At 46.0% G+C, this 25,449-nt stretch overlaps 1 protein-coding gene across 1 annotated transcript in view; it reads left to right on the forward strand.

The window, feature by feature from the left end:
• Nucleotides 1-25,449, forward strand: part of LOC144783415 (thioredoxin reductase 3-like) — a 152,918-nt gene that overhangs the window by 104,438 nt on the left and 23,031 nt on the right. Inside the window, exons 12-13 of the mRNA XM_078662403.1 lie at nt 6,731-6,887; nt 17,831-17,983. Coding sequence (XP_078518529.1) covers nt 6,731-6,887; nt 17,831-17,983 — 310 coding nt within the window. The remainder of the gene's footprint in view (nt 1-6,730; nt 6,888-17,830; nt 17,984-25,449) is intronic.

Here is a 25,449-nt window from a genome sequence, read left to right on the forward strand (position 1 = left end):
GGACATGAAGTGGTGAGTCTTTAATTTTTTTATGGAACAAAAGCTTTATATGGCAGTGCTCTGTCGTTTGCAGACAGCACATTTTCCATCGAAGAGGCCACTTCTAAATTTGCACATAGATATTATGTAGAAATCTGATCTCAGTGAATACTCACATTTGCAGTGTCTAGATTTGTTTTGATCTCTTAAAATCGTTGCTTCCATTACACTTCTGAATTGCAATTGTGCTAATGTTTTACTTTTCTGGCTGCTGTATGTGTTCTGTTCATTTACAGGTATTTACACTTTCTTGTATGATACAAAAAATGACATCCTACAGCCTTTCCTTTCACACACTCTGTACCCCTGCAAGATTGCAGAGAAAGGAAAGTGAACTATGACAGTGGTATTTACACTTTCTTGTACGATACAAAAAATGACATCCTACAGCCTTTCCTTTCACACACTCTGTACCCCTGCAGGATTGCAGAGAAAGGAACGTGAACTATGACAGTGGTATTTACACTTTCTTGTATGATACAAAAAATGACATCCTACGGCCTTTCCTTTCACACACTCTGTACCCCTGCAAGATTGCAGAGAAAGAAAAGTGAACTATGACAGTGAGAGGAGATTGTAAAGACCAATCTGTCATAAGACCTAGTGTGACGTTTTACCTGTCTTTGAAGTGCAGAATTTAAAGGCACCAATATGAATTGCTTGGACTTTATTGACCCACCAAAAATCTGCTCGCGAGTCGCAAACCACAGTTTAGGAAACCCTGCTCTAAGCAGGGAAACCACTAAGCGGATGATGAAGGTTGTGGTGTTTGGGTCCCCAGTGGTTAAAAATAAAGGCTTGATTTAGATTACCTACAGTCATAAAATGGTAGTTGTTCTAACAGCACTGGTTCGTCCATAATACAAATTGTATGTTTGGGAGTGTTAGTACAGCCATATACTTACCAGACCACCAGTACTCTAAGTTAATACCTTACAGCTGTGAGTTAATTGGTTAAAACTGGCGTTGTTCAGAAGTTGCTTCATAGAACAGACCTTGCATTACCCAAAGCTGCCTGTGTTCTCTCCCTATCACAAGTATTAGTGCCTTGTTCTAAACATCACCTGTGAAAGTATTGGCAGTAGAGGAACCGAAGAGCTTATTGGTTTGCCATGGCAAAGACTGATGTAACATACCTCCTGTTGCTCTGTAGTCTGCCTGATTTCTGACTTCTCGTTTAAGGATTGACTGAGGAGGAGTGTCCAATAAGATTCTAACCTAAATCATTCTGCCTACTACTGCCAGCATTGAACATGTAGTCTCCATTGGCACTTCAAGCTCACAAAATTGTGGAATGCTTGACAGGACCTTGGTTCGCACTCTAGTTGTGGATGAAATTATATATGCACACAAATAAACTGTGTGCTATGGAGTAATTCTTTAGACCACATCAAGTGAGGTTTCGTGTTAAAAATTATGTTCTATTTCTAAAGTAAAAGTTGTGTTTTGCATAGAAATGCAATCAGATTTTTTACTTCAGTTATGCTATGTCATACATTTTTAGATTACCAGAATAACCATATCCTTGCAGGTCTGTGTGGAAAGACACCCTCTATTATTAGGGTATGTAAGACATTGTGGCTTGCCTTCCTCCTGACTAATTTGTGTGTAAGTAGCCTTTTCTGTTTGGCTCAACCACTGGATCTTTGATTTTGCTGATTAGCGGTGCAAAATGTCTTTACCTACATGCATGTATGGGCAAGGAAAATCCCTGCCAAGTTAATAGCTTTTGATGGGTTTGGATTTCTTCTTACTTTGAAATACAGTTAGTCCTATTTCTCTGAAACGTAGTAGTCTAATGGTTTTTTTCATGAAAAAAGATGGTTGCCACTAACTAGAGGCCAGGTGAATGTGTCAGTTACTGCCTATAATATATCAGAAGATCTTATTATATTTAATGTGGTATAGTATTTGCAGCTATATCGATATAGCAGCAGAAGAGCTGGGTTGGCTGCAATTATCTATGGCCAATAAAAATTCAACCTGTTTGTTGGCCAGAAATCACTTTGTATTCTAAATGCCAAAAGACTAAAGCATTCGAGGAAGTAACATTCCTAGCGTGGCAATTGTTTTTATCAACGATTGTCCATGAACTTGGTTTGAATAGCACTATCCTGTCAAAAGTAAATGAATAAATTTGATTCATGTTATTCAAAGGAAATGTGCTGTGCAGCATAGCTGCAAGGAACATGTATTTTTATAAATAACATTGTGCTTTAACGTTCAAGTGGGGAAAGGTTTTCTTTCTCCCTGCACTTCAAACAAGCAGGGAACAGAGGCACGAGCAGGGAACAGAGGCACGAGCAGGGAACAGAGGCACGAGCAGGGAACAGAGGCACGAGCAGGGAACAGAGGCACGAAAACCGGATCACTAGCAGGGAACTGAGGCATTTTCTTTTTTACGGTTTCACTGAGCTAATGGACACCGACACCAGACCCATTCATTCCCTCACACCAAGGCCAAACACTGAGGTATCCTAGGTGAGGCCAGGCCGCGCCCCCGGTACCACCTCTCCCCCACAAAGATGGACCTAACCTCTACCATGCCCCTAAACCTCGGCAGACCACCATTCTCTTTTCCCCTGAAGATTTACCTGCACATCATCATTCTGTAGATCGTTGATCAGCACGGCAATGGGGTAAAGCGAGTCGTCTCCGTCTGCGCCAGCCACCCTGAGCCTGAGAGAAAAGCAGACCACTTTCGGCCGCAAAGAGGAAGGCGCGGGGTCTCTTATTGGGCGTAGACGTGGAACGAGTACTCTTCTGACGTAAAAGTCTCCGGCGGCGGCCATCTCGAAAGTACATAGCAGGGAAAACCACACACGTTTCTGGTCTATTGACGGAAAATATCAGCTTTGTTAAAAAAACTCTGCCCACTTGTCTGAGAGGCGGGCGGGAAACCAAGCAGCACCACCACGTTTTTCGGAGGCGAAGCAGGAATGCCTCTGAGAAACGCAGCGTAATTTTCGGATTCGGGGCGTGTTTTCGCTCTCTCCTCTTCCCATTGGCTTGAATGTAAAATTCCAGCCAATGGGAAGTGGAGAGAAAGAACCGAAAGGCGAAAAAACACTCCCCCGTATCCAAAAAAGACTGGGCTTAAACGGAGTGACGCCCCTCTCCTCCAATGGCTGGCCAGCATTTACGAGGCCAGCCAATGGAAGAGGGGTGGGTTTAAGCACCCATACTGTAGACATAAAGTCTCGGAGCGAGACTGCGCAAGCGCAGCTTTCGCTACTCCGAGACCTAATGAAGTACACATTTTGCTTTTTATGAAATACCAAGTGACCAGTATTGCAACCTTGGACTTATTCTATAGAGCACGTCTAAGGCCTGCTTAGAAGCAGTTTAATAGAAGTAAGATGTTTGAAGGAAAAAAATACCCTGTTGCTCAGAATGCTTAGAAACCTGGCTCACAGATCTATCTTTGCTTTAAGTACCTAAAGCGTGGAATAAAATAAACCCATTGCCCCAAATATCTGTTCTACAAAAGCAGAGCAGAAGGCATTGCCATGTTTTTTGTCTTTTAAACCGTGGATTCTATTGTGCTGTAATAAGTTATTACAGGTGAGCGGCTAGGTCATTTCTTTCTGTAGACAAGGGCCGTCACAAGTGGTATGCATCAAAGGTTTTTTCGAATACAGTAATATGATGAAAAGATTTGGCATTGGGAATAGTATAGAGTATTAATACAATTGTGGTTTTGCAGTTTCTAAAATAATACTAGAAAGGGCAACCTTAGTGTAGTGACTGAGCATGCCGCCGTCATTCTCTCGTTGTGTAGGGTTGTTAGAGCCTCTCTGAGAGGAAGTTTCTGCCAGACTAATTGTGCTTGTAAATTGAATCCTGTTCCTTTAACTTAGTGATTCAGCAGTTTTACTAATGTGCAGTGAATGACTCAGCAGGTGATGCAATGAGATTAATAGAGACCTGTACAGAACACTTTCCTAAGGAATGCATCCTTTAGTACTAAATCTTGTACAAATTGAAGGACACTTTAGTAGACCTGGTCTTGCCCAGCTGTTCAGCATAATGTTGGCCAGTTACTGTGAATTATTGATAAACATTCGGAGTCTTTGAGCCCTCTGCCTAAATAGCAGGGCCTTGTTCACATGGAAGGCCATTTTCAAGTTGTATTCTATAACGAACACTTTGTTCGTTTTCTTTTTGTGTTTAGGTTCCATAAAATCATTTTGTGAACACCGATGGTCTCCGTCTTTAGTTAGTTTATTTCTGCTCGATTCCCTGCCTGAAGTCTGTTATCTGTAATGGAACATGTGGCATTACTAACTGCCTACAAAAAAAATGCGGAGTTCATCATGGCTGGCCACTGCTTAAGTTTTGTCATTAACATGGCTCTTTACTCAGTTAATTGTGGATAGATCGGACATACATTTTGCTATGTTATTTAGGTCTGGTGAGGCATACAGTGACTCCCAGACCAGTTTTAGATTGAAAACATGAGATTAAATTTGATTTGCCCTAAGGAGTCTTGGCGCTGCCTGTAAAATGAAACGGACTAGCAGATAAGAAAGCTAGAAGGTGAGGGTGAACAGCCAGATTTTTAGTGACTTTCTTAAAACCAGATAGTTGGATATATTCCTTAGATCTGAAATTCTATTACAGAGGAGTGGTAGCATATGAAAGCTTCTACCTTCCCGGGAGGCTTTGGAGATGAAGGAGCAGACACTTTTTTTTTTTAGTTGAGGCTGATCTGAGATCTGTTTGGGATGTACTACAAGAGCGACTGGGCCATTGTGGTAAAGTGATTTTTGCACTATACAGAGCGCCTTAAAGGGAACTCTTTTTTAAAAATTTTTTTTTATTTTTTTCATTTTTATAAATAGGTAGCCATTGTAGCTCTTGCCCTGGAAAGGGGTACAAATTTTTTTTCCGAACCCGAACTGCTCCTTTTTGCAATCGCTGGAATCTACCCCAAAAACTGTTTTACAGTATTACAGGTGTCTAACTTTGAATGCACCCGGGAAGTAACCACTGTCTTCTATAGGTCGAAACTTTATAAGAATGGAAATATGAGGTCAAGAGATTAGCTTGATCCCTAAAAGACTGATTGGAGTCAAAAAAGTATTCCAAGATTTCACGTTTTGACCACAGGGATTGAAAGGGTCCAAGGACCTGTGGCCACCAGGAGTTATTCCAAAAGGAGGTATCAACTGAAAAGGAGAACATCTGTCTTTTCAGAATTCAATTTCATACTATGGGAGCTCCTCCAGTTAAAAATTGCACTCGTGAAGGTGTTAAAACAAGACACCGCCTCATCAATATCATTTTTATGGGAGCAATAATTTGAGTGTCGTCAGCGTAAGACACTGTCGAAAAATTGAATGACCTAATGAGACTCATAGAGGGAGCCACATGAATATTAAATTAAGTTGGGCTTGAAGACGAGCCTTGTGGAACCCCGCAAGGCAGCGAGAACTGTTTAGAGCTGAAGTCTCCAAAGTTAACGGTTCGCTCCCTATGGTCCAGGAAGAAGCAAAGTAAATGGAGGGCAGAGGTTTGAACACCCATCTCCTTTTATCGCTGTTTCATAATCTCATGCCTTATCGTGTAACAGGCGGGTGATGGGTCCACATGGAACACCACAACCTTGTCATCTTATCAAGGATTTCCTGAACTTCTTCAGATACTGTGACAGTGCAGATCTGGTAGCGTGGGCTCTCCTAAAGCCCAACTGGGAGTAATCAAGAATGCCATTTAGAGCCAAAAAAAGTAGTAGGAGTGATGTGAAGATGTCTTTCTAGAACTTAAGCTAGGAATGGAAGTCTAGCTATCTGGCGGTAATCCTTTTCTTCTGTTGGATCCAAAGTGTTTTTTTTTTCTTCAAAAGTAGAAGAATGGTAGCCTTTTATTATTCAGTGGGATAACCAATCAGTGGTCAAAACAGATATAAACCCGCTAATTTAATTGTTGATTAGGAGAGATCATCATGCTACAATTATCCCCAGTGGTTCCCCTAGAATTCCGGGCCAATAACTCCTATCCAAGAGCTGATTTGTCTCCAGGAGCTGTGCTGAAGGCGTTCCTGACTAAATGTACAAATTCTTGCTCCCCCGGCTGATCTAGCTGTACAAAGGAATGATTTCCCATCCCTCTTCAGACTATCTGTTTAATGCTGTGGCCACAATTTTTAGCATCGTGTTAGGATGTTAGGAACAGCCCTCCCTTGTTTAACGTCCCTGTTCATATTTTATGCACTAGACTAAGGATTTTAATAAACATTTTAATCTTCATGTCCCCGTTTCTTAGTGCTGTCTTTGTGTATAATGTTTACAAACAAAAGCTTTGTCTGAATTGCCACTGTCACTGAAGCTCGACGGACTAATTGTACTATGAAACCCCTGCAGACACAAGATTGCTGAGCGTCTGTGAGAGGACTGTAGCCCAACTGGTTTTTCTAATTTTCTTTTATTGCATGAAGTTCTTGTGTAGAGAACTAATGACTTGAGTTCTGTCATCCACAGCAGCCATTACCACAGTTTTGTTTACAAATGAATGTTTGACTGCATTTGGCCAATATTTGGTGGCCCTACCAATGCCAATGCGTGGTCCTGGTTGCATGTTGGGTGCCGAGATTAAGTGGTGAAGGCATTCTCAATAGGCGTAGAGGGGCGATTTTGTTTCACCATGTACCACCATTCTTATCTTTTAATCCTCTAATTTTTATTTCTAGGAATGGTAAAGTCCCTGTTAATGATGAAAAGCAAACAAACGTGCCCTATGTGTATGCTATTGGAGATATTTTGGATGGGAAGCTAGAGCTCCCACCAGTTGCTGTTCAGGCAGGAAGACTGCTGGCACGAAGGCTGTTTGATGGCTCCACTGAAAAGGTAAAACTCCCAGCTGTTTATTCTTCAATTTGAAGTTATTTTTAAACGGTTTAGAACTGAAAAATATTGGGCTGGTGGGAATGACTGTCTAAAAGAGAAGAAAGTGAACTGTCACTTTAAGGTAGCTGGGCTGAACATCTGCTTCAAAATGGAAGATCTGGAACACGAAAGGTGCAGGCACTTATTCCTGCTACTATGTAGCATAAGTGATCCCAAATAGAAGCATTTCAACCCATGTTAGACCTGAAAAGAGCAAATAAATGAATTAAAAAGGAAACTTTCAGGATGTGGGTGCTTGAACGAATCTACCGTCAGTTATAATAGGAATATTTGATATGTGCACCCAGCAGACTGAATTCCAGTCCGCAGATTCTCCCAGGTTTGTGGACAACTTGAGGGATTGCTCACAATGTGAGGGTAAATATAAAAGTGTGGGAAGTCTGTATCCGCATCATTTGCAAGTAATGATCATGGGTGTAAAAGTCTGCCCAAGAGGGTTGAGGTCGGGCTGTTCTATACTGTTGAAGTGTCTTCAGCTTCAAGCAGTTCCTCACCCAACTGTTGGATAGATATCCTCTCCTACTCTTTGCTGCTTGTATACTTATTGTCCCAAATGCATGACCCCTTGATGGTTGAGTGCCTAGAAGAAAAGTGGGGGTAGCTGCACAGGAGTTTGAGGACAGGTTGACTTTATTTCATGGTGTCCCAGTCACTCAGTTTAAGGGAAACTGAATAGCAGAACAGTTCAGGTCTACTTCAACTATGAAATTTACTTGAGATATCTGACAGTGCAGGAGAAGTAGTTGAGCAGAAATGTTTCCTATGATAAATATTAACGGGGACCCTGTACATAGGTAGAAATCTAGGTTCATGAATTCAAACAAAGATAGCCCTCAGATCTGAGGTAATTTTGGTACCTTTGCAAATTCTGGTGCACCAAAGTTTGTTAGAAACCCATAATCTGATTGCCTTGACTCCTTCATGGTGAGAAGTGACATTTAGTTTGTTGGAAATCCTAAGGTCCCAAGTCTGTCTGCTGTGAAAAACCTTGATCCTTTGCATGTACCAAAACGAAGCTACTCCCTTTGAACTACTAGTACTGATTAAATCAGTATTTTTGTTCTGTTCTGTTGTAGCCCAATGGCCCTGTAGCTTTTCATCTGTTCCTGCCGGTTATTCCTTTCCTCAGTGGCATGTGGCACACATTGGGTGCATTTTGTTCTAAAGATTTTTTTTTTAATTCAGCAAACTGGGTTGTTAATCTGGTCAGTGAGACCTATACATTGAGATCTGCTTCTACCCTACTTCTGCCCTCCAATTTTCTGTTAGTTGAACTCTGTAAACATTTCCTGAATTTTCTTTGCGTGAGTTTTACAGACATGGGTCATACCGGTATGCCTGGCTAAGAAAACATCTTGAGCACAGTAATAGCAATTGCATGGCATGTTGCACTTTAAGTCCAATGTAATATGGTGTAACCTGAAACTTTTTGAGCACATTATAATTATTTTCGTACCAAGAATGAAACAAATTTCTTTTCTCCAGTATTAGGGGTGTCTTTCATAGATTCACATGCTTGAATATTCCCCGTCGTCGAAGTGGGAGTCCCACGGTAATAAAAGCAATAATGCTAAATATATATATACATATCATAATAATATATAATATAAGAAAGAAAGGAAATACACTGAAATCCTCTAAAAACCATTCCTACATAGGAATACAAGGCAAAGAGAAATCATTTGTAACACATTAGTGTCATTATGTTAGTCCGAACTGCAGCCAATCAGGCGCCAGCACCCTCTAGAACCTTCTCCTCAGAAGCTCAAGCCCTCAGATTTTCTACCGCACATCGTGTGAAGGGAGTCTCCCTGAGCTCTGCTCAGTTTTCTTCTTCAAACCTCTACTTTCAGTAATTCCTTCAGCATGTCAAGTAAGAAGTCTTTATTTAGACCCTGCTCTTCTTGTGGGAAGCTGCGCCTTTTTGAGAAGGACCCCCACCAGAAGTGTATTGTTTATATCCTGATCATGTGGCTGCCAACTGCAAGTACTGTAGAACTTTTTCTACTAAAACTTTAAAGGACAGGGAAGGCCGTCTTCTCCTTTGGCTGCAGCGTCTTAAGGACAAGGACTCTGTTGTGTCCGACGCAGAAAGTTTGCAGTCGGGTTTCTCTTCAGCAGCCTCAAAGCGTGGTAGTGTTCAGGAGGTTCCTTCTCCTTTCCTCAAGAAACCTAAATTGGCTTTGCCTGTGGCTCCAGTGATGTCTTCTGCCACTCCTACCACCGCTACGCCCACGAGACCTGGCTCTCGGGCGTCTTTGACAACCTCTCGGTGTTTTCACGCCTCTTTAAGTTTCACCGTCGACGAGTGCTCCGATGACGAGAGCAGCCTTGCTTGCAATCTCGACGACTACGCTGACTACCTCTTCAGCATTTTCCTCGTCGACGACTGTTTCGTCGACCGCCACGACGTCGACGAGGGTTTCATCGTCGTCTACACCTGTCCCGTCGACTATTCCCATGTCGACGAAGAAGAGAGTCCTCGTCGACGAAAGACCAAAAGACATCGTCGGCGCCGTCGGCTAAAGCCTCGTCGACTAAGCCACCGTCGACCAAGGTCCCGTCGACGAAGAAAACCTCGTCGACGATGACAGGTCCGTCGACGAAGACAGGCCCGTCGACGGAGCCAGTATCAGCGTCGACTATCAACACGACGACTACAGCTACAGTGAAACACCCATCGACGATGATACCGTCGACGACCACTCCGTCGACTAAGATTTCTTCTTCAATTTTACCAAAATCTGCCTCGTCGACACTACCAACGACAGTTCCGACGACGGCGGAACCACTGTCGTTTGCGTCATTACCGTTGGTGCCATTGCAGACAGCAAAATCGTCACGCCTTCGCACTACGGTACCCTGCCAACAGATCTCTGATCCAGAGCCTCAACCACCATCTCCAATGTTTGCAACTAGTACGGAGCATGACACTGATTCTGAACAGGAAGAGGACACGTTTGGGGAAGCACGTAGTCCCTCTGACTTGATTATAAAATGTCAAGACACAGATTCTAATGATGACAATGGCCCAGAATTTCAGGGAGAACAGTTCAATCAATCTCCTGTGGCTACCATTCCTCTGGCCTTGATATCTAATCTCCAACATATGCTGGACGATTATAATCGCTGTTTTCCTGCAACACCCGCTCCTGTGGCACTACCTCCTCCTGCATTGCCGTCTGTTATACCACCTGCGCCTTCTCAGGTTCATAGGTCTCAGCATCCATACCACGATCTATCCGCAGGATGCGGATGAAGAGGAAGCGGATGCAGAATGTGAGGAAGGTGAAGTCCCTGACCACACCGATGATGAGGCAGGCGACCAGGATATGAACTAATATGATGATTACCGCACGCAGACGCCCTCTCCTCAACCTGGTACCTCGAGTGAGTCTCCACCAGTGGACATCGCCAGCTTCCATCTTTTAATGGATAAAGCGGCTCAACGTTTCAAACTCCCACGCTCTCAACGTGAGGAGGATTGTTTTCTATACGATTTTAAGGACAAACCTTTCAAGCAGGTGCACACAATCCCTATAATTGATTTTGTATGGAAAGGGGGTATTAAGCTGATGAATGCTCCAAACTCCTTAGCTGCTCAGATTCCGCACCTTGAAAAGAAGTACAAGGCCCCTACAGGTTCTCCAGCTTGCCTGATTTCACATCCCAAGCCGGACTCTGTCGTGACTCAGGCTGCACAGCGTAGAGCACGTAATCCGGCGTCCCAAATAACCGCCCCTCCGGATAGAGAGGGTCGACGCCTGGATGCAATTGGCCGCAAGTTCTCGAGCATGGCCTCCACTTCTGTCCGAGCAGCCAATGCCTTGGCCATTTTGGGTCGTTATGACCGACAGATGTGGTCTGACGTTGCAGATTATATGGCACTCATACCTGATGCTTCCAAGGCTGACGCACAGCAGATTCTCCGCGATGGACAAAGAGCAGCGGAAGAAGTCATTGACTGTGCTGTCGATATTGCAAACACAGGTTTCCGCCTCCTGGCAAGTGCGGCTGCGCTCCGGCGTCAAGGCTGGCTGAAGTCCACCTCCTTCCGGCAGGAAGTTCAAGCCAGAATACTAGATATGCCATACGATGGTGAATCATTATTCGGATCCCATATTGATGTCCTTGAATCCATCAAGAAGGACACCGATACGGCGAAGTCCTTAGGCACGTTACAATTTCGTAAGCCGTCCTTTCGAGGTGCGCGTGGACGCGGCACTTCCAACTTTCGAGGTGGTCAGCAATACCGTTCATACAATCAGGGCGGCCAACGTTACACGCCAAATCAGCAGTCTCAACAACAACCCGCCAAGACATTCAGAGGAAAGTCGTCCTATCGTGGCGCAAATCAGAAACGCCAATGACTTTTGCCACTCTCAAAGTGTTGGAGGACGAATCTCTGTTTTATTCCCAGTGGTCCTCGATCACCTCGGACCGCTGGGTGTTGGACATTGTCAAACGGGGTAATTCCCTGGAATTCACGGAGATTCCTCCTTGCAGCCCACCTCCTCCACATCTCGAAGCTTTACCATCAGGTCTGTCTTGTGTTAAAGGGGGCAGTCGAAGTGGTCCCGAAACATCTAAGAGGGAAGGGTTTTTACTCTCGTTTTTTCCTCATACTCAAGAAGAACAGAGATTGGCGACCCATTCTGGATCTGAGGGCTCTCAACCAGTTCCTTAAGTCTCAATCGTTCCGTATGCTGACGCTACTGGAGGTCCTGCGTCTTCTATCCAGCGAGGATTTTATGACCACCATAGATCTTCAGGACGCTTACTTTCACGTCCCCATCATCGCACAACATCGCCAGTACCTACGGTTCAAAGTGGGAACCATGCATTTTCAGTTCAAGGTTCTACCCTTCGGACTGCGTTCAGCTCCTCGTGTGTTCACGAAGGTACTGGCCCCGGTGGTGGCTCACCTGCGTCTACAGGGAGTTCATATCTTTCCTTATCTAGACGATTGCCTTCTCAAGTCTCAATGCCACCTTCAACTCGATCGGGACACACCTTTGCCAACAGGTGTTTCAGTCTCTGGGGTTGACGTCGATCAACGTCGAAGTCAGTTTGCACCCCTGCAAACCAGGTCCTTCCTGGGAGCGATCTTGGACACGCAGCTCTCGAAAGCATTTGTCTCTCACGAGCGACATCTCAAAATACTTCGTCTAGTCGCACTCATTCGACAAACAGTCCATTTCTGTTCGGACGTTAAAGTCCTTCTTGGGAATGGCCTTGTCATGTATCGCACTGGTCCCAAATTGCAGGTTGCACACACGTCCTATTCAGGAAGAACTGGACTTACAGTGGCGCCAGGTCTCTGGGTCCTTCAACGACCTAGTTGCCGTCACAGCACGCATGAAGATGAGCCTGCGTTGGTGGGCGCAGCCCGCAAATCTGAAAGTGGGTGTGTCCTTCCTTGAACACGTTCCGGACCTGACGCTGACGACAGACGCCTCTCTGGAGGGATGGGGCGCTCATCTCCAGGGACTCCATCAAGGGCAAGTGGTTGCCAACGCAGCGCATGTGGCATATCAACAGGCTAGAATTGATGGCGATCTTTCTAGCGCTCAAGTCCTTCCTCCCAGTTGTTCACGGGGAGTCAGTGCTGATCCAAACGGACAACACCACCAGTATGCACTACGTGAACAAACAGGGCGGGACCAGGTCTCTACTTCTGTCCCGTTTGGCCCAGTCAATCTGGGATTGGGCTCTCCGCCATCGCAGCACCTTGACGGCGGTCCACCTTCCGGGGGTGTCAAACCTTCTGGCAGACTCTTTAAGCAGATCCACGTCCAACACACGAATGGGAACTGCACCAACGGACTCTGGATCTTGTGTTCCGCCAATGGGGTCACCCAGATCTGGATCTCTTTGCAACACCGGAGAATCGGAAATGCCTGTCTTATGCAAGTTGGCATCCCCATCCAGGATCCTGCGGGAATGCCCTTTTGATCGACTGGTGCGATCTATTCGCTTACGCTTTTCCTCCGCTTCCCAAAATACAGCGGGTACTGTGGAAGATGCGGAGGCAGCCTTGCCACCTTCTGCTGATCGCACCTCGTTGGCCCAGACAGGCATGGTTCAGGGAACTGCTTCTGATGTCCCAGTGCGAGCCCATTCCTCTACGTCCTCGTCCAGACCTCTTAACTATGGACAAGGGCCTAGTGTGTCATCCAGATCATCAACGCTTCAATTGTGGGCATGGAACCTGAGTACCTTGAGTTCGCGGACTTGAACATACCCCAGGAGTGCAGAGACATTCTAGCTCTACCATTAAAACTTACAAACTTAAATGGAAGCGGTTCTGTCATTGGTGCGTTTCGGCCAATATCCATCCTATCCATTCCACTCCTGAACAGCTCCTTTCATTCTTTTTGAGCCTCGCTCAGTCAGGACTCTCTCATGCTACTCTGAGTTTTCTTAGCTGCTATATCTCGCTTCCGACACGATGGCTCTTCATCCCTCGGTTCATCACGAGTTATAAGTCAATTTTTCAAAGGGCTCTTCCGCAAGTTTCCACCTGTGCGTCGCCCTCCGCCAGCTTGGCACCTCAATGTGGTATTAGCTCAACTTATGAAGTCACCATTTGAGCCTATCCATAAGGCTGACATGAAATTCATCACTTGGAAAGTGGTACTTCTTCTGGCTTTGACCTCCTCACGTCGCGTGAGCGACCTTCACGCTTTTACTGTTAAGCCTCCTTATCTACAGTTCAAACCGAACGGAGTGGCACTGCGTACCAACCCTTTAATCCTACCTAAAGTACCTACGGATTTTCATTTGAATGAGCCTGTGTTCCTTAAGACTTTCTTTCCGGACCCTAAATCTCCGGCGGAGCAGCGCCTACATTCGTTAGACATCAGGCGATGTCTTAAGTTTTATATTGCAAGAACTGCTCATTTCCGCAAGTCCGACCAATTATTCATTGCATATGGACGATTGCGCAAAGGACATCCAGTTTCCAAGCTGACGATTGCCAGGTGGCTCTCCTCAGCCATTGCCTTCTGCCACCATCAAGCGGGCAGACCATTGCAGTCTTCAGTGAGGGCTCATTCTACGAGGGCGATGTCTTCATCCACCGCCCTGTTTGCTGGTGTGCCACTTCATCAGATCTGCCGTGCAGTGACATGGTCCAGCAGGCACACCTTCACCAAACATTACTGTTTGGATGCCATCAACGAAGCAGATACCGCAGTGGGGCAGGCAGTGCTTCACCATCTTTTTCAGTAAGGTGAGCCTCTGTTCCCTCCTCCTTATTATCTCCTGTGATTGCTTTGAGGTTATAGTACTGTATTTATTATAGTACTGTCTTGATATTTGCTTCTTATGCTTAGCAATCTCAGTTCTCGGAGGTTACTGCTTTCTATTCTATTCAAGCATGTGAATCTATGAAAGACACCCCTAATACTGGAGAAGAACAATTGTTACTTACCTGTAAACAGGTGGTTCTCCAGTATTGTCTTTCATAGATTCACATGCGACCCACCCTCCTCCCCTCAGAGGCTCTTTACTCCTCATGCGCTCTTAGTTACTTTGTGCTACGAAAATCTGAGGGCTTGAGCTTCTGAGAAGGTTCTAGAGGGTGCTGGCGCCTGATTGGCTGCAGTTTGGACTAACATAGACACCAATGTGTTACAAATGATTTTTCTCTTTGCCTTGTATTCCTATGTAGGAATGGTTTTTAGAGGATTTCAGTGTATTTCCTTTCTTTCTTATATTATATATTATGATGTGTGTATATATATATATATATATATATATATATATATATATATATATATATATATATATAGCATTATTGCTATTTTATTACCGTGGGACTCCCTCTTCGACGTCGGGTAATACTCAAGCATGTGAATCTATGAAAGACAACAATACTGGAGAACCACCTGTTTACAGGTAAGTAACAATTGTTCTTTTTTTTTTTCCAATTTCAGTGCGACTATATCAATGTTCCGACTACTGTTTTTACACCAATTGAATATGGTTGTTGTGGATATTCAGAGGAGCGAGCCAATGAGCAGTTTGGAGAGGAGAATTTGGAGGTGAAAATCAGATATGTTAAGATTCTAAAGAACTTTGATAGCATTTTTTTCTGGTTCCCTAAAATATCTATGCTCTTCAATATAGGTATCCTGCATCAAACTGGTCATCGTTTTCCAGGAATTTAGCTCTGATCTCCCCTTCCACAATAACCACTAACCTTTTTCTTTTCGTTGTGCGCACAAGTGCATCATTCATTAGTGATTTTATAAATATTTGTATAAACTTGCCATGCTCTGTGGATTACTCTGTTTGGTCATACTCATCTGTGTTTTATGGTTGATTTTATTTTTGCCCATCTCCCAATGTTGACTGTCCTAGTCTCATTAACAGTACTTTTTTATAAAGCATTCTTTGTTGGTGTGTCTTTATCCGTGGATCATCTACATAAGTAGGAGTCATCTTAGATTATGTAAGCAAGGTTCTAAGGGTAGAAATTGGTTCCTGCCCTACTAAAAGTTTTTCCTTGTCTCCTTAACTCATCCCTAATATTAGTCTCTCCGTATTGAAGACCCTTTATTAAAAAGAGCAATCGCTGATAAATATTTTTCTCTGCAAGTGATCCTCCCAACTGCTAGGTTTTCGTTGGCACTGGAACCCCCGTTTCCTGTTGACGCCTTTTTGTTTGTTCCTTTTATTCATACAGTCTCCTCTTCTTGGAAGAGGCAGGCTTTCTACATATTCGATCCAAGCTTAAGTAGAGATTTCCTCCCTGTATCTTGCATTTGGTTTACCAGCAGTTTGTTTTAAAGATCTCATCCAGGTATACTCTGGAATCAATCAACACTAAAACCACCTTAATTTTATAGCAAGTAAGGTTTCACTACTGAATGAGACCTACACTCTGCCACAAGACGGAAGGTGTCTTGGTTAAGTAAGAACATCGGGACTTGCTGCAATTTTAGTTGGTAGCACATATCCATATGGGATGTCTTTCCCATATTTCAAGGCCCTCAACTGCTGGTTCAAGAAGTTTTCTGCTGGCCCACACTTGTGTAGCTTAAGAGCGCAGGACTTGGTTGTAAGACATGTAGTCCTTTATTACCAGATGACCAGCTCACACTGGATTTAGTAAGGAAGGTACTCGTGCTGAGGAACCTCAATTTGATTCATGCATTCTTTAGTCTTCTACAGCAAAATAGTCAATGGAGGTAGAATAGGCCGTCGACAAAATCCCGAAGCCTAATGTGGAGTTAGTTTACACTCAGTTTTTTATACCAGTTTGGCAATATTGTGTTTTTAGCACTAATGCAGCTGCACAGTTCTTCCCAATAAGCACTATGCTACTTATGCCACATTGGCACCGGAGATGTTGGCGTGCCATTCAACACAGCAGATTTCCAATATCTGTCCTTATCTTACACCCAGCTTGTTCAGATGCCAGCCATTATAGACTCAATGCTCTTACAACTTTGTACCACATAAGTCGGTAAATCCCTAATTTTGATTGGGTTGGCCCACTCTCCCCTCCTCCTGTACCATTAACAAACTAACTCCACCTAAGTGTGCGTGCAAGGATATGATATCTTATTAGTATGAGCGCTTTATAAAAGGAAATTGATTGAATGATTTATTTATTTATTTATTACAACATTTGTAAAGCGCGAACGACGGCCCTAAGGCATCTCGGCGCTAGATAACTGCTATGTTTAACCCATGGAGGCACTGAAGTACAGAGGATGGTGGAAATCAAAGATTGAAAAGCCAGGTTTTAAGGCTTTTTCGGAAAGACCAGAGGGAGGAGCTGGTCTTAATTGAGTGAGGGAGTGTGTTCCACAGTTTCGGTGCAGCTACCAGGAATCGTCTGTCACCCCAGTTGACAGTTTTAGTTCGGGGGACCACCAGATCAGAGGAGCTAGAGGAGCGCAGTGTTCTAGACGGGCAGTAGTGGGTTAGGTTCTGAGTGAAGAACACTGGTCCAGCATTGTGTAAGGCCTTGTATATCAGACATAATGCCTTAAACTTAATCCTCTTTTTCACCGGGAGCCAATGAAGTTGTCTTATGGTTGGTGAGACCGGTTGGTATTTAGAGATATGCCCTAGAAGCCTTGCGGCTGCATTCTGGATAACCTGCATTTTAGCTAGCACTCTCTCCTGAGCACCTAGAAACAAGGCGTTGCAGTAATCTAGGGTGGAGAGAACCAGGGCGCTCACCAAGGTTTTGGCAAGATGTTCAGGTAAAAAGGGCAGAATTTTCTTAATGAGCCGGAGTTTGTAAAAGGCTGATGAGGAGATCTGGTTAGCATGAGGTAGGAAGTTCAGACGATTGTCAAACATGACACCCAGGTTCCTTTATCTATTGAAGATGTAGATTTTGACAACTTCTGTACAAACTGGTTGTTTGAATCTTGCTATAGAATGTTTTCTACTTCCAGCAGAAGTAGAATTCAATTCCCAATCAGTAGGGAAGGAGAGTGTCTGAAGGAAAAATAAAAATCACCTTGGTTACTTTTCCAGTACTGTTGGCTCTCTTCTGACCTTCGTGACGTCATCCAGTTAACACCTAAATTTGTGCAGGAACTACATTGTCTTTGCTGTACTGTGAGTGGGGCGGGGGGGGTGTATGGATTGCTGTGCGAGGCATCCACATGACTCCCTACACCTTCAATTCTCCAGAGAATGTGTTTTTACTAAGCTTAGCTGGTTCTATTTTTGGGCAGAGAGTCCTCTAATTGTACTGGATCACTATCCAGGTGTATTTTTTGTTTTCACTTTAGAACACTATATTGATGCGACAGGCGGATGCTGAATATGGAACATCTCTTCCGCCAAACATGGTGCACTGCCTGGAGTTGAGAGATGTTTAATTTTACCACTTTTTTAAATTAATTTTTTAGGAGGAGGAGGAGCTGGAGGAGGAAGAGGAGGAGCTGGAGGAGCTGCAGGAGGTGGAGGAGGAGGAGGAGGAGGAGCTGGGGGAGGAGGAGGAGCTGGGGGAGGAGCTGGAGGAGGAGCTGGAGGAGCTGGAGGAGATGAAGAAGCTTGTTGAGGTATGCTGGTCCTACGTTGTGGAGTGCTTTGTGAGCGGTGATGTGGCTGTAACTGATTAAATACAATTATTTAGATTGAGTTCTAAAGGTGGGGACAATTATTGTTTTGAAGACGAGAACCCTCACCCACCCAAAGGTGACAGACTTCATCATTGGGTTCCCTCTTACACACTGCGACTGCAAGGTGCAGTGTGGGCTACAACTCTCCCGTGGGAGAGGAGCAAGAGGTGTTTTAATTATCCAGTGGTGGTCAGTGAGGGGCAGAGTGCGAAGACAAAAAAAACTATTAACAAGTGAATTAAAACCATCATGTGAGGACAAACTTAAATCGGTGTCTTCACAGGATAGACATAAACAGTGTGACAAGAGGGGTATTGAGATTCCCTATTAGGTCAACCTGTTTCTGCCTTATTGACCACAAAGGTTTGTGGCATTCTTCAGGACCATAACACGTCACTGCTATTATTAGTGCAAATTAAAGAATGTGAAAGTTACCATACTTTGATGGATGGAAATTACCAACAACCAGCTGCAGTCTGGTCTGCGTCCAACACTAGACACCTCGTATGCCTCCGCCTTCACAAGTTCCTTTACATCTGAGTCCCGGGAATTGACTTAGCCCGAGTAAGTGTAACTGCCGAAGGGAACCAACATCTTGTACTATCCATCTATGCTGGATGGTACAAGACGTTGACAATGGAGTAGGATGTTATAGTTTTGAATTGAAGTGAATTTAGTTGATGCCAGGTGGAGTGCATCTTCCTGTTTACAGTTTTGAAATGCAGGTTTCAAGACTATGACAACCAAAGGATTCTTCTAGTGTGAGTGAAGACCCAGAGCCACATATGTTACTATAGGATAGTCCTAATTTAATTTGGGCTCACTGGGTTGTAACGTACAGAACACATTCTGTTTTTGTGAGGTTTACCTAGGTGTAAGGCAAACATCCATGAATCATTGAAGGTGAGCCATGATCTTGCAGGGTAAACACCAGGAATTCCTAGGAGCAGATTAGATATCTGCATATTGTTGGATTTTTGTGTCAGCCGTGATCAATAATGTTTCCATATAAAAGCTGAAGAGGATATGTCGTAATCCTGTAATGAGACTGAATGTGTGGCATGAAGGGAGCTTGACTGAGCCTTGAAAAGCTGTAGTCCAAGGCTAATACACAAGTGCGAGACGAGATTCCATGTTAAAAGCTCATGGGTTTATACAAAAAACATGATCCTTACAGAAAGCAAAAAGTAATTGGTGGATTGGCGGAATCAAAAATATGTCTGCAAGAGGACTAACCTGAAGTCTGCAGCTGAAGAAAACCCAAGGAAAGATCAAGTAAAAATCCGTTATCAGACTGGTAGAGGTTTTTATTAGGTCTCGTGGCGTTTAACAGCGCGAAGCGCTGTGTCCGCCAGGAGACCTATTGTCAGCGAGGCTGCTTCCCAGGAGACTGCACCTGGCCGCGTGCATTTCCTCTCAAAGGAGGCGATTTGAGCGGGCCACGCGAACGCGCTCACTGGCCAGCTGCTGTCTCCTGGGAAGCTCAAACACCACACATGAATGCGCACACACGAGCACACACATACATACAGAGACACCCCCCCCATCCCCCCCTTGGACGGACACACACACGTGCACCAAGACCCCCTCCCCCTACCACTAAGTTGTCCGGTCCTGTTCTCTTCAGTGCAGTCCTTGGATTCCACTGGTTTCTCCTCTCGTTACCTGCTGCCTGTCTCTGCCGGTCTGTGACCCCCACGCTGCTCCACTCTCATATTCCTTCTCCAGACGTCTGCCGGAAGGGAGCCCTTAGGGGAGGGGCGGTCCTTTCAAGTCCGGCTCGGCGAGGGCTGCAGTGTTCTCGATCGGTGGAATACGGCCCCAGCTGTCCGCCATGTTGAAATCCCGTGTCTCCTCACAGACCTCTTTTGCTTTATTTGTATGGAGGAGCCATGATAACCTAGTTATAAATTTGACTTTACACAATGTCCCAGAGCAAGGTTTGTTTCTCACAGCATTCCTCCAGTCTTTTTCCATAATGCACCGTTCTGCTCTTCTTTTTATGAAGTGCCTGGGGACGATTAGCTCAAATAATAATAGCTGATAAGTCTCCACCCACTGACTCACAAAGTACTGATCTGTGGTTTCAATCCCACAATGCAACTTTACATAAAACTCTTCCACAATTTGCGTTTGGTATTTTCCTGGTATTACTTCAGCACGGCAAAGTGGTCACCTTAAAGTTTAACACCTCGAAAGTTAAAGTTTGCTCAAACTTCATACTCTGAGATCTAGTGGTAGAGCTATGGAGAAACAAGCATTGGAAATGCAATAGGTCCCGCATTAGAAAAGTTGGAGTTATTGGTCTTGTAAATGACATATTTTATTTATTTGTTGGTTTTTAAAATTGCTAAATTGATGGCTTTGTCATTTACAATGCCAATAGTTATAACTTTCGCGAATGTGACACCTATAGCATTTGGAATGCAACATGTTTTGTATTTACGTGACTTAGATGGCAGCTCTGGTCGTTAGGCCACATCTCTAGAGAGCAGGAGAGTGCAGCAGGGGAGAGAAGCACAGCAATGCAATAGGTTTCGCATTAGGAAAGTTTGAGCTATTGGTATTGTAAAGGACACATTTTTTATTTATGTGCTCGTTTTGAAAATAGCGAATTAATAGCTTTGTTATTTACAATGCCAATAGTTTTCTTTCGCAAATGTGACACCTATTGTAACACAATGTGTGGTGAGGGTGAGGGGTTGAGGGTGAGGGGTTGAGGGTGAGGGGTTGAGGGTGAGGGGTTGAGGGTGAGGGGTTGAGGGTGGGTGAGGGTGAGGGTGAGGGTGAGGGGTTGAGGGTGAGGGGTTGAGGGTGAGGGGTTGAGGGTGGGTGAGGGTGAGGGGTTGAGGGTGGGTGAGGGTGAGGGGTTGAGGGTGGGTGAGGGTGAGGGGTTGAGGGTGGGTGAGGGTGAGGGGTTGAGGGTGAGTGAGGGTGAGGGGTTGAGGGTGAGTGAGGGGTTGAGGGTGAGTGAGGGTGAGGGAGGGTGAGGGGTTGAGGGTGAGGGGTTGAGGGTGAGTGATGGGTTAAGGGTGAGGGGTTGAGGGTGAGGGTGAGTGGGTGAGGGGTTGAGGGTGAGTGAGGGTGAGTGAGGGGTTAAGGGTGAGGGTGAGAGGGTGAGTGAGGGGTTGAGGGTGAGTGAGGGTGGGTGAGGGGTTGAGTGAGGGTGAGAGGGGGAGTGAGGGGGAGTGAGGGGGAGTGAGGGGTTGAGGGTGAGTGAGTGAGGGTGGGTGAGGGGTTGAGTGTGTGAGGGTGAGGGTGGGTGAGTGAAGGTGAGGGGGTGAGTGAGGGTGAGTGTGAGTGAGGGGTTGAGGGTGAGTGGTTGAGGGTGAGTGGGGTTGAGGGTGGGTGAGGGTGAGTATGAGGGTGGGTGAGGGGTTGAGGGTGGGTGAGTGGGTGAGTGAGGGTGAGGGGTTGAGGGTGAGTGAGGGTGAGGGTGAGTGAGGGTGAGGGTGAGTGAGGGTGAGGGTGGGTGAGGGGTTGAGGGTGGGTGAGGGTGAGTGAGGGTGAGGGGTTGAGGGTGAGTGAGGGTGAGGGGTTGAGGGTGAGTGAGGGGTTGAGGGTGAGTGAGGGGTTGAGGGTGAGTGAGGGTGAGGGGTTGAGGGTGGGTGAGGGTGAGGGGGAGGGTGAGTGAGGGTGAGTGAGGGTGAGTGAGGGTGAGGGGTTGAGGGTGAGGGGTTGAGGGTGAGGGGTTGAGGGTGAGGGGTTGAGGGTGAGGGGTTGAGGGTGAGGGGTTGAGGGAGGGTGAGGGTGAGGGGGTGAGTGAGGGTGAGGGTGAGTGAGTGTGAGGGAGGGTGAGGGGTTGAGGGTGAGTGAGGGGGAGGGTGAGAGGGTGAGGGGTTGAGGGTGAGGGTGAGGGGTTGAGGGTGGGTGAGGGTGAGGGTGAGTTAGGGGTTGAGGGTGGGTGAGGGGTTGAGGGTGAGTGAGGATGAGTGAGAGTGAGTGAGGGGTTGAGGGTGAGGGGTTGAGGGTGAGGGTGAGGGTGAGTGAGGGGTTGAGGGTGAGTGAGGGGGAGGGTGAGAGGGTGAGGGGTTGAGGGTGAGGGTGAGGGGTTGAGGGTGGGTGAGGGTGAGGGTGAGTTAGGGGTTGAGGGTGGGTGAGGGGTTGAGGGTGAGTGAGGGGTTGAGGGTGGGTGAGGGGTTGAGGGTGAGTGAGGATGAGTGAGAGTGAGTGAGGGGTTGAGGGTGAGGGGTTGAGGGTGAGGGTGAGGGTGAGTGAGGGGTTGAGGGTGGGTGAGGGTGAGGGTGAGTTAGGGGTTGAGGGTGGGTGAGGGTGAGGGGTTGAGGGTGAGTGAGGATGAGTGAGAGTGAGTGAGGGGTTGAGGGTGAGGGGGTGAGGGTGAGGGTGAGGGTGAGTGAGGGGTTGAGGGTGAGTGAGGGGTTGAGGGTGAGTGAGGGTGAGGGGTTGAGGGTGAGTGAGGGTGAGGGGTTGAGGGTGAGTGAGGGGTTGAGGGAGGGTGAGGGTGAGGGGTTGAGGGTGGGTGAGGGTGAGGGGTTGAGGGTGGGTGAGGGTGAGTGAGTGAGGGTGAGAGGGGGTGAGAGGGGGTGAGAGGTTGAGGGTGAGTGAGGGTGAGGGGTTGAGGGTGGGTGAGGGTGAGGGTGGGTGAGGGTGAGTGGGGGTGAGGGGTTGAGGGTGAGGGGTTGAGGGTGAGTGAGGGTGAGTGAGGGTGAGGGGTTGAGGGTGAGTGAGGGTGAGTGAGGGTGAGGGGTAGAGAGTGGGTGAGGGGGTGAGTGAGGGTGAGGGGGTGAGTGAGGGGTTGAGGGTGAGTGAGGGTGAGGGGTTGAGGGTGGGTGAGGGGTTGAGGGTGAGTGAGGGGTTGAGGGTGAGTGAGGGGTTGAGGGTGAGTGAGGGGTTGAGGGTGGGTGAGGGGTTGAGGGTGGGTGAGGGGTGAGGGTGAGTGGGGGTTGAGGGTGAGTGGGGGTTGAGGGTGAGGTGGGTGAGGGTGAGGGGGTGAGGGGTTGAGGGTGAGGGTGAGGGGTTGAGGGTGAGTGAGAGTGAGGGTGAGTGAGCGGTTGAGGGTGAGGGGTAGAGGGTGAGTGAGGGTGAGGGGTAGAGGTGCTTCATGGAACATCAATAAAACAGGAGATTGAATTTAAGAACGTTTGGCGTGTGCATAAGGACCCTCACTGTTGCCCACTTCTCCGATGCACTAACCTTTTTTCGATGACAATACATCATCTAAAACTGAACCCTCAGCAAACGTCATGCATCTGTCTCCCCCTCAGTAGGTCACCCCGGTGCATATATGGCTTGAGACATTAAGACAACTGAGCTTAGAGTCATTCATTATTTTAGGTCCCATGTAGAAATAATGTCACAGATGCAAGAGCAGTAGCGAGTCACGAGTGCTCTCCGGAGGCTGAATGGGAAGCTGGGGTGTCAATCAGTGGAAGTACTGAAAGAAGCCTGTAATCTGAAAATGACAAGCCCATTGCTGTATGGGTGCGAAATCGTAGCGGAAAAAAATCAATCCATCAGCTTGAGATGGTGGAAATGTCAATTTGGAAAAGCTGGTTAGGGTCTATAAATAGTAAAGTACGAGTGGAATTGGTCCAGTTATGTTTATTGTTTAAATACTATCTGGGGCTGTTGAAATATAATTATGTTTTGGAGGGGGTCGGGCCATGTACTCTAAGACAAGTAATTAAATCGGAAAGACCAAAATATATTACCATGGCGAAGAATTTACAAAGCATAATAAGACAAAAGACAGGCCACATACCTAGCACCGGGGACATTTCAAGATCGTGTGGGAAGAAATTGATTTTAAAAAAAGGGTGAGGAAGTTGGCCTTTTTAAGTGATGCTAAAGACTATAAGATCAAACCTGCAACCTCGCTCTTTGCTCTACTACCTCAAGTTTTAGGTAAAATGCAACCCTATCGAAAGGACATACTGTGCAGAAATACCAGGAGATGGGCCCTGATACGGAGACTAGGACAAATCCTGATGTGCTTAGAGTGGAAGATGGGAATGAGAAAGGACAAATTAACATCTGATTTGTATGCGCTGTTAGATGCAGGCATGGGCAGAGAGGAGAAAATGCAAACAGGAGGACGGATTGATAGGCTAGGGAATATAGGGGCGTACGGTGGGCCCCGCAGCATTTGTGGTGCGGGGATGAGGTCATGGGGTGCACGCTACTCTGCCAATGACCTTTGAATGTCTTTGAAAGTTTATGGGACTAGACCATAAAAAGTGTGGAGATCTCGCAATACATTTTGCAAACAAGGAGAAACACGAGAGACGGCCTGCGGCCGTCAAAGTGTAGGTACGGCCGGCGGAGGAGAAATGCGACACGGCGGGCAGGGGAGGGGGCGGAGCGGGGAGAGCGGCATGAGGGTGTGAAGCAGCAGGGGCCTGAGATGCGGCCGCCTTTGATGTGATCATGCGAGGCAAGCAGCTGGTGGCATTGTGCACGCGCTTTCACATGCACTGGAAGAAATCGCCTGATCTCGGTAAGCTCTGTTTAAGCCGCTATATATTGAGCTCCCGCTCAATGCGCATGCGCATTGAGATAGGTCGCTCGACCTAAAAAAAGACAAGAGCAAGAAAAAACACACAACGAACACAGTACATTAAAACATTTAAAAAAATCATATTGGGGAGAGAAAAAAATCGAAAAGAAAATATAACGTAGGTAATAAAGTTAAACAAAGAAGTAAATGTTTGAGGTACATTCATGCACAATTCTTTGACTCCATTTACAGATGGGCCTCTGCCTATCGTGTTAGGGTTTATTGCCACTCCCCACAATGCATCATTCTGGGCTCCTCATTACACGAGGAACATGTCTGTAGTGCCACAACCATCCGCTTTTGCCTCTACCCACAATGAATCTTACCATCTCTTTCCACAATACATCACTATGGTCTTTTTAATTACAAGTCACCTTTCTCTGGTGCCTCCCCCACAATGCCCTACTCCAGTCAGCACGTGCAATCCTTTACTCCATCCTTCCTTTAACAAAGTGATCCAGTCTAGTCCATATTGTCCGTCCCATGGTATTCATTTCTAGTGCTTATGACTGCAATGCATCATTTACCTTTTTATTAGAAGGTACAATTCCATGGCAACTGCCCCACAAGGCATTTCTTTTGAGTAGGTTCACATTGGACCATTCCATAGTGAGCATACTCTGGCTATTCACACACATGCCACTGTTTAGGTCTAAAGTGGCTATATCCTATTTTTATTGCAACAAGCAATAATGTATCGGGTGGTATGATAATTTGAGTGTGATGACTTAGGTTATACCAGTGCCTACAATTTGACGTATGACAGAGGGGCCATCATTGACACAATTGTATGATGGTAATATCTTATACACCTTTATGTAGTTTAATTTGCAACATCACTGACCACTGAAACATCATGTGTACTAAGATGTTAAATCTTTAGCCTGCA

This window comes from Lissotriton helveticus, chromosome 9, assembly GCF_964261635.1.
Source record: "Lissotriton helveticus chromosome 9, aLisHel1.1, whole genome shotgun sequence".
NCBI lineage: Eukaryota > Metazoa > Chordata > Amphibia > Caudata > Salamandridae > Lissotriton > Lissotriton helveticus.